This window comes from Lates calcarifer, unplaced genomic scaffold, assembly GCF_001640805.2.
Source record: "Lates calcarifer isolate ASB-BC8 unplaced genomic scaffold, TLL_Latcal_v3 _unitig_2681_quiver_2227, whole genome shotgun sequence".
NCBI lineage: Eukaryota > Metazoa > Chordata > Actinopteri > Centropomidae > Lates > Lates calcarifer.
The window spans coordinates 1-9,045 of NW_026116371.1; the positions used below are offsets into that span (position 1 = coordinate 1).

The window sequence follows — 9,045 nt, forward strand, 5'->3', positions numbered from 1 at the left end:
ACAAACAACACAACACAACAGCAGCACTCTCACACACCTTCTGTCCTGTGGAAACACCACCTCTACTGTTAACACCACCTCCTCCCCCACCTCCTCCCCCTCAGTGCATGTGTTACTCTCTGTTCCCTCCCACCACTATCTGCTCTCCCTTAGCCACACCCCCCCTCACCCAGCTGGCTCTCTCTCTACAGCCATACTCAGTCTCACTCGTCCGCTGTTAGAGGCACAACCTGCCGCACAGAGAGAGAGAGAAAGACAGGAGGACAGACAGACAGAGAGACAGACAGGAGGACAGACAGACAGACAGGAGGTGCAGGTGCAGTCGTATTCAGTGTGTTTCCATCTGAACTGTTCATGATGTTGGAGCGGCTGCAGTCGGCTCTGAAAACTGTCAAGGACTCAAAACGTAAGTTACTCAGTGTCTGTGTGTCACATACAGTGTTAATGTGCTCTGTGATATACTGCAATACTCTGAGAGTAATCTACTGCAATACTCAGAGTAATCTACTGCAATACTCTGAGGAGTATTCTGAGTAGGAGAGGAGAGGAGAGGAGAGGAGGAGAGGAGAGAAGGAGAGGAGGAGAGGAGAGGAGGAGGAGGTGAACACTGATGTTATTGAACATTTTAAAATCAGTTTTACTGAGAAATTCATGACGTCCCCTGAACACAGCACCTGTGCTCTCAGAATCTGTGTGTCTGTGACTGAATGATCTGACACGGTGACAAAAACATCATGGAGTCTGATCCCAGCTTTAACATGGCTGAAGGTCTCACTTTAAAATGTGTGAATGGAAACCCAGAGCACAGGCTCCTTAATTAACGAGCATGTCAGAGATCAATGTCCTGTCAGATTATTTACAGTAACAGGCTGAACAGGCTCCCAGTTTGTCAGAGTCAGAACTTCAGCTGTGATTCTCTCAGAGACACGACAGACGTCACAGTTAAACCTCACTGATCATGAAGGTTTATGATGAATGTTATTAAAGGTGTAGTCTGTGTTTGTAAATGTATTTCCTTCCTCCCTCTTTTCCTCTCTCTCCTCCTCAGTCGTTATCAGCTCTCAGGAATGTCTGAAATATTTTCACCTCATTGAAACTAACTGTAGTTATGACTGTGTGTGTGTGTTCAGTAGCAGCTGGTTTCACTGTGGCTCTATCTGTTTCTGGATTTACATTTATGACTGTAGACCTGCAGAGCTGCTCAGGGTTCAGGATTAACAGTTGACAGAGTATCGCTGCTGCTTATACACAGGTTCACCTGAGTTCAAACTCTGAATGAAGGAGCGCCGACCTACAACATTCATTTAATATTTAAATTAGCTGCAGCTTAAATTGTTTCTGTAAACACAATCTGGTGGATCTGGAGTTCCTCGGGGTTCAGTTCTAGGGCCTTTACTTCAGTGATATACTGAATGTTTATATCTGATGTTTTATTTGCAGACGATACTTTTATATATTTTGCAGTCACTCAAAGTTACTCTGCTGTTATTCTACATTTCTATTCTACTCATCACCTCTCATTTGCTGTGGCTCTCAGCCCAGGACGATTTCATATCACAATTATCCTGGCCAAATTAATTGTGGTTAATGATATTATTGCGATAATCATAAAAATCTTCTTTAAACTCTTAGAATGATTTGAACTGTTCCTTATGGGCTGTGGCCACGTTAATGTTACATTAACGCTGAAGGAAAAACTGTAGTTAATTGCTTAATAGCTCCACTCTGCTCTGTGACAGCAGAGCTATTTTAACGTTACCTGGCTAACGTTACCTGGCTGACGTGGTGACCAAAACAGTATCATAACATAACAAATATTTAGATAAACGTCAACATTAGTATGCTCGGGAACTGACAGTAACGTTAGTTAATTTTATCTGGAGTTTGGTGGAGCTGGATGGCAGACGCGAGGCTCCCCCTTGTGGTGATTCAGAATAGATCAATACAGGACTGCGTGTTGGCTGGACAGATTTTTTTTAAGTCACTTGTGAGGATATTAACATTTATCCTGATGATGGAAATTCACTATTGTGTTGTTTCCAGCTGAACACACACACAGAAGCTCAGGTGCTGCTTTAATCAACCACACACTCATTATAACTGCATGTCAACACATTCAGACCATCACTAACAGGGAGCACTCGACTTATTGTGAGTTTTTTTATCATGATGGACGATAAAATCGTACAACGTCCCATCCCTACTTAATATGTATGTGTATATGTGTATATATACATGGCTCTGATATAAACTCATGTTAACGGGAGACATCCAGTGTCTGAGTCTGCACGTAATGAAGAATATCAAATATAAGTGAGGACAGAGTCAGTCAGAGTCTGAAGGACAAACGGTTCCTGTGAAGTTTTACTGATAAAACTAATCACTGAGTAAATATGTGATGTTTGACAGAGAGACTGAACCAGTGAAATAAGGACATACTGTTGACTCTCTGTTTAAAGGTGTCCATTACATTCTGAACATGTCTTTAATGAGCCAGGTGAAAACCTGAGTTATAACTGAGCTCTTGTTGAAACCCTCTCAGGTCCGCTCTGAGACAAACTCCTTTCAAAACATCTGATTTCTAACTGGGACTTTAACGTCTACTCGAGCTGTTCTGAACTGTACGAAGACGAGTTGTAACTGTGTGTCTGCTGACAGAGGCTAAAGTCTGGACTTATGTTCCTCTCCTGTAAAAACTCTTTTATTGGCTCTGAGTGCTTTCTGTTGGTTTGACCTTAAACTCATGTTGACATGAGACAAATCAGCTGCAGAGTCTCCACTGTCGTGTCAGGATGAATTTTGGTCACAGGTGGTGGTTCAGTACTTCAGTCGACTGTGTTCTGTTTGAATAAACTTTATTGGAGTTTTGACGGAACAAACTGACCTGGGTTCAGTGCTTAGGCTCAGATTCTAACAGGATGCACAAGATCAATAACTGCACCTGTCATACAGTTAAATAATGTTCTGCTCTGTGTGTGATCAATAACAGATTCCAAATATTCAATTACCTCATCAATCAATAATACAGTTCACACACACAAAGCGTCTGAGGATCAGACAAACTGTCTCTGTCCTAAGTTTGGGTTTCTACAAAACACACACACACACACACACACACACACACACACACACACACACGCCTGGCAGGAGCTGCTGTTTCCTGATCAACATGTAAACTTCAGTCAAATTCAGTTTAAAATATAACATGAATTTAAATGTTCTGTGTTGTGTGTGTGTGTGTGTGATGTAACATTAAGCCTCAGTGACACGACCCTGTCACTGTTGACTGACGGAGTTCTGACCGTCTGTTTCCAGATGTGGTCTCATGTGAAAACACAACAAAGACTCTGAATGAATGAATGAACATTAACACATTAAAGTCTCAGAGCGTCTGTTACACTGAGACACAGTCCAACATCTCTATCAAAGCTCAGGTGGGTCAGTTTCACCTGTGTGTCCAGGACAGGTTAGCCTAGCTTAGCACAAAGACTGGAAGCAGGGGGAAACTGTTAGCCTCACTCCAACCAAAGAGAGTAAATAAATAAATCAAAATCTGCCTTCAACAGTCTGATTTACATGTTGTTAGCTAACAGGCTAGTCAGTTCTACATCTAATCATGGCTGCAGAGAAGCTACTGCTACACAAACATAACACACTGTTATGATGGAGCTAGGCTAACAGTTTCCCTCTGCCTCTGGTCTTTGTGCTAAGCTAGGCTAACAGTTTCCCTCTGCCTCTGGTCTTTGTGCTAAGACAGAACACCACACACCCACAAAAAGCAATCTGGTGTATGCAGTCCAATGTAATGAAGAATGCAATGACCTCTACATTGGCAAAACAAAACAACCATTACACAAACGCATGGCCCAACACAGGAGAGCGAACTCTTCAGGTCTGGACTCTGCTGTCTATTTACATCTAAAGGAGAAAACCCACTCCTTTGAGGACAACAAGGTCCACATCCTGGACAGAGAGGACAGATGGTTTGAAAGAGGAGTAAAAGAAGCCATCTATGTTAAAGTAGAGAAACCATCCCTCAACCGAGGAGGAGGTCTAAGACACCACCTGTCTCCAATATACAATGCCGCCCTTTCATCCCTTCCCAGGAGACTCAACGATTTGGCCTCTAGGAAAAACAACCTTTCACAAATGGCCTCATGTGGCTCCAATGACTGTCGTTATAACACAATGGGGCACTAACGAAGTCGAAACTAATGGTTTCTACCAACGACCGTCACCCTAACGACTGTCGTTGACACATGGAACACAAAGGATCCATGACATCATCGGTCTGTTTCCCACAGAGGTTAAATACCTGGGTCTCCACACCAAAAATCAGTTGGACCAGTCCCAGCCTGGTCAGCTGTGAACACGAACTGATGAAGCCTCTTGGATGAGAGGTGAAACGTCTTCTAGACTACAACTAAGTCCAGTTGCTTTCGATTAAACATTTTCCTTGAGATAACTATGACCTGGATGAATGAGAATATCCACAGGCTTGTGCTAAGCTAGGCTAACTGTGTTAGTTCATTATGTTACGTGGAGACATTACGTTTTCACACACTGAACAGGAAACGTTAAACTTTCTAATAATAGCAGCTTTAATCCATAATTCACCACAACAGCTGAGCTGTGTGTGTGTGTATGAAAAACTGGAGCGCAGGTGAGTCTGGGCTTATTGTACTGTGAAATTGGACAGAACTCATTCTGACTGACACACACACACACACACACACACACACACACACACACACACACACACACACACAGCTTCAGTGGAGATGCAGGATGTAAATGTTCAGGTGAGATAAAGTTTGTTTACCTCCTTATCATCAGTTCCTGACAATCTGACAGAAATGAGCGACAACTACATCTCCCATGATGCTCTGACAGCAGCTCTGTTCTACAGCTCTAAAACAATAGACATGATGTCAGATGTCAGTGCAGTACCTGAAGTATCTGAGGATGAGGATGATGAAGATGGAGGGTGAAGAGAGCAGTCTGAGCTGAATTCACCTCATCAGGTTCATAGTCCGTCAGTTTTCTGTCTGCAGCTGATCTGGAGTCAGACACGTTTCATCAAATGTTCTTATAAATGACTGATGGAGTGAAGTCAGACAGTGAACGCATCACAGTGAGAGGAAACACACATAAAGATCAGGAACAACTCAGTTTATCCTGAGGTTGTGTTTTCATTGATTTGAATGATGTTGTTTCATTGTTCAGCTCCTTTTATATCTTCATGTCTGGACTTCATGTTAGTCAGTGATGGTTGGTGCTGGTGGACAGAACCAGAGAACAGCTCTGACTCCTCCATGCTGCTGAACGGTCTTCACTCACTGACTGCTCCTGCTAAGCTAGGCTAACAGTTTCCCTCTGCCTCTGGTCTTTGTGCTAAGCTAGGCTAACAGTTTCCCTCTGCCTCTGGTCTTTGTGCTAAGCTAGGCTATCAGTTTCCCTCTGTCTCTGGTCTTTGTGCTAAGCTAGGCTAACAGTTTCCCTCTGTCTCTGGTCTTTGTGCTAAGCTAGGCTAACAGTTTCCCTCTGTCTCTGGTCTTTGTGCTAAGCTAGGCTAACAGTTTGCAGTCTGATGTGCTGAAGTTGATTTCTCTCTCTGGTGAATTAATCCTGTAGTTTATCAAACTGATGTGATTTTCTCTGTGCAGCTCTGACTCATTCAGTCTCGTGTTTTCAGCCGAGATGTTCCAGGTGTTCCAGATGTTTCAGGTGTTCCAGGTATTCCAGGTGAATGTGGCTCAGCTCTGTTCAGACATACAGAGCTGCAGTGACAGTGTTTCCTCTCAGCCGTCAGTCTGAATAACATCCCTCCTCCTCCTCAGCTCTTTGTTGATCAGCTCTGCTCCGTGTTCAGATGTTTGACTTTAAAGGACCATGTCAGTATTTTTTCCTGCCTCAGTCTGTTCTCTCTGGATCCTGTTTACCTCCCAGTCCTGCTGAGTCCACCTCAGTTTATTTGTTCAGCTCTTCCTGTCCAGCCCAACTCCTCAAAGACAAACAAGAAAAACTCCAAACAGCTGTTTCTACACGGCTGTCAGTCTGTCCAGAGAGGAGGAGCGTTCACAGTTCAGTCTGAGGGCAGATACTCAGCCTTTCAATCATCACATTCATTAAATCCACGTCAACAGTTTCTTTGTGAGTGTCGTTCTCTCTGTGCTGCTTTAGTCTCCGTCAGTGACGGTGCGCAGGTGAAGCTCCAGCTGTTGGTGGTGACTGTAAAACTACACCTGAACAGTATTAATGACTCAGACTGAGCTGCTGTCACTTACTGTAACACAGGAGCTTTATATTCTCCACAGTAAACTGAGCTCAGAGCAGCAGCTCCATCAATCCTGCCGCTGTGTTCAACAGTCATTCCATCATCAGAGTTCCTCTCAGTTCAGTTACACCTGTGATGTGTTCAGGTGCTGAGGTGACTGACTGTGTTTTCTGTGTCTGCTGCTGTTTGGATCTCAGTCAGTCAGAGGTTGGAGTCGGTTCATGGTTACAGGGTCATGTGACCTGTGACCTCTGTGACCTGTGACCTCTGTGACACAGAAAGTTTTTGTTTTTCATTCATCTTGTTTCCAGGTTCTTTGTTCGCAGTGATCAGAGTCTGAGTCAGAAAATCTTTCTGAGAATTTCCCTCCTCCCTCCCCGGGGTCTGGATCAGGTGTGTGTGTGTGTGTGTGTGTGTGTGTGTGTATGTGTGTGTTGGGGGGGCTGGATCAGGTTCTTGGTTCCTGTTGTTCCACAGTTTAGCTCCGACACGTTGAGTCAGTTGAAGCTGCCTCCTCGTGCTGTGAACTGATATCTCGGGTCATTTACGTTGTTTTTCTGGACTTTAACTCTGATTCTCGCCGTGAATGTGTTTTCAGAGAAAACCCTGAGAACTGAGGGACGTCGGCTTGTAAAAGAAACGTGAGTGTGTCAGGTCCAGTTCATGTCAGAGTGATGTAGGAACAGACTGAACAAAGCTCAATTATTCAAGTGAAGCACATGTATTATTCCACAGCTGCAGAGACGTCCTCATCACAACCACAGCAGACACTCAACAAACTCCAGCATCTCTGTGCCGTTTCCACGGTTACAGCTGTGATTCAGTTTGATCAGCTGATGTCTGACCATGTGACCCCCCCCGCAGCCCCCTCCCTGATGTCTCACCGGTTCGTGACGGTGCGTCGCGGCAGCCCGGCGGCTCGCAGCGGTCAGATCCAGCCCGGGGACCAGCTGGAGGCGGTGGAGGATCGGCCCGTCGGAGGTCTGCAGCACCGGGACCTGGCCCAGATCCTGAGGAGGGCCGGGAACACCCTGAGACTGAGCATCACACCCAGACACCGTATGACACACACACACACACACACCTGATCAGGTCTGACCCCGACCTTTAACCTCTGACCCAACAATCAGCCTGGTCCTCAGTCCAGTACTGTACTCTGACCCCAACTGTGACCTGCAGGACTGGTCCTAAAACCAGGATGTTAGCATGTTAGCTCTTCCTGTTGTCAGTGTGTTTCTGGTTAAATGTCTGAAATAAGGTCTGTGGTTTTAACACAAGCTCAAGACATTTTCAGGTTTGATTCTCCGACATAAAATGGGTCAGTAAATCCCCCACTCCTGATGTTTGAAGCTTTTACGTGTCTTAAAAAAGGCGGTTGCTAACGAGTGTCTAAATGAGACTACAGAGGTTGTCGGGGACGTTAACATGAAATGATTTGAGGAGATTTAACAATATTTGATAATAATCGATAATTCCAGGGACATCAAGGATGTTTCAGGTCCTTCAAGGAGATTTAAGGACATTTCCAGGAGTTTAAAGGAAGTTTCTAACGCAGAGAGATTCAGGTCTCTAATGATTTCAGGTGATTTAAGAATATTTAAGGAGTTTTGTGGATGTTTCTGGTGATTTTCTCCTCGTCTCCTCTCTCCTCTCCTCAGACACCTCCTCTCTGTCAGAGGGAGCAGACCTGGACATTGACGGTCGACTGATGAAAGGATCCAGAGGGAGGTCAAAGGTCACTCTCCCATTTGTTTCATTTGCTTTCAGTCTCACAGTATCAGTACACAGTAACAGTATCAGTACTGCAGTATCAGTAGTATCAGTCTGACCGTGTGTGTGTCTCCATCAGGACGAGTCCAGGTTCTACAGTGTGGATCTGGAACGAGGTCCTACAGGTTTCGGTTTCTCTCTGCGGGGGGGCAGCGAGTACAACATGGGACTATATGTGCTGGGCCTGATGGAGGGGGGGCCGGCCCAACGCAGCAACAAGATACAGGTACACACACACACAGTCAGAGGTCTGATCCACATCTACAGAGACCTGATACAGGACCAGGATCACAGCTGTCAGAGGTCTCACAGTAAAAGTCTTCCTGTAGCTGTAGGAAGGCTTTTACTGTGAAGTGTCAGGGCAGGAAGTGACCAGTGTTGTGTTTGTGGTCTCACCCGTGTTGTGTTCAGGTGTCTGATCAGCTGGTGGAGATTAACGGCGACAGCACGGCGGGGATGACTCACAGTCAGGCCGTGGAGCAGATCAGGAGAGGAGGACATCGAATCCACCTCGTCCTCAAGAAGGGAAACGGATACGTCCCCGACTACGGTGAGACCTGAACACACACACCACAACACACACGTTTACAGGACGTCAGAGGGTGGACACACACCCTGCTGCTCTGTGACACAGAGGGGACGGGTTGAAACAGGAGGAGACGCCTGCAGCCAGAACTCAGGGCTTAATGTGAGGCAGCAGGTAACTGCTCACACTGATGAAGGTGAAGACGTCAGAGAACAGGAAGTAAAACAACAAAGATCTGTGGCCTCTAACAGCGCCTCCTGCTGGCCACCGCCACACACTGAGAATCATCACACACAACATGACCTCACTGATACAAACACATCAACAAAAGTCTGATCGATCATCAATCATTGATTAATTACAACTGAAACTGATCATTTACGACCTGATGACTCCTCTGGATCTGTCTCTACTCTCTCTCTCCTTCCTCCTTTTTCCTGCTGCTCCTCCTCCTCCTCCTCCTCCTCCTCCT

At 45.4% G+C, this 9,045-nt stretch overlaps 1 protein-coding gene across 1 annotated transcript; it reads left to right on the forward strand.

The window, feature by feature from the left end:
• Positions 1-181: 181 nt before the first annotated feature.
• LOC108893010 (membrane-associated guanylate kinase, WW and PDZ domain-containing protein 1) lies at positions 182-9,031 on the forward strand. The gene is made up of 5 exons (XM_018690793.2): positions 182-406; positions 7,142-7,336; positions 7,936-8,012; positions 8,127-8,273; positions 8,459-9,031. The coding sequence occupies exons 1-5, from the start codon at positions 355-357 to the stop codon at positions 8,606-8,608; spliced, it is 621 nt and encodes a 206-aa protein (XP_018546309.2). The 5' UTR covers positions 182-354; the 3' UTR covers positions 8,609-9,031.
• The last annotated feature ends 14 nt before the right edge of the window (positions 9,032-9,045 follow it).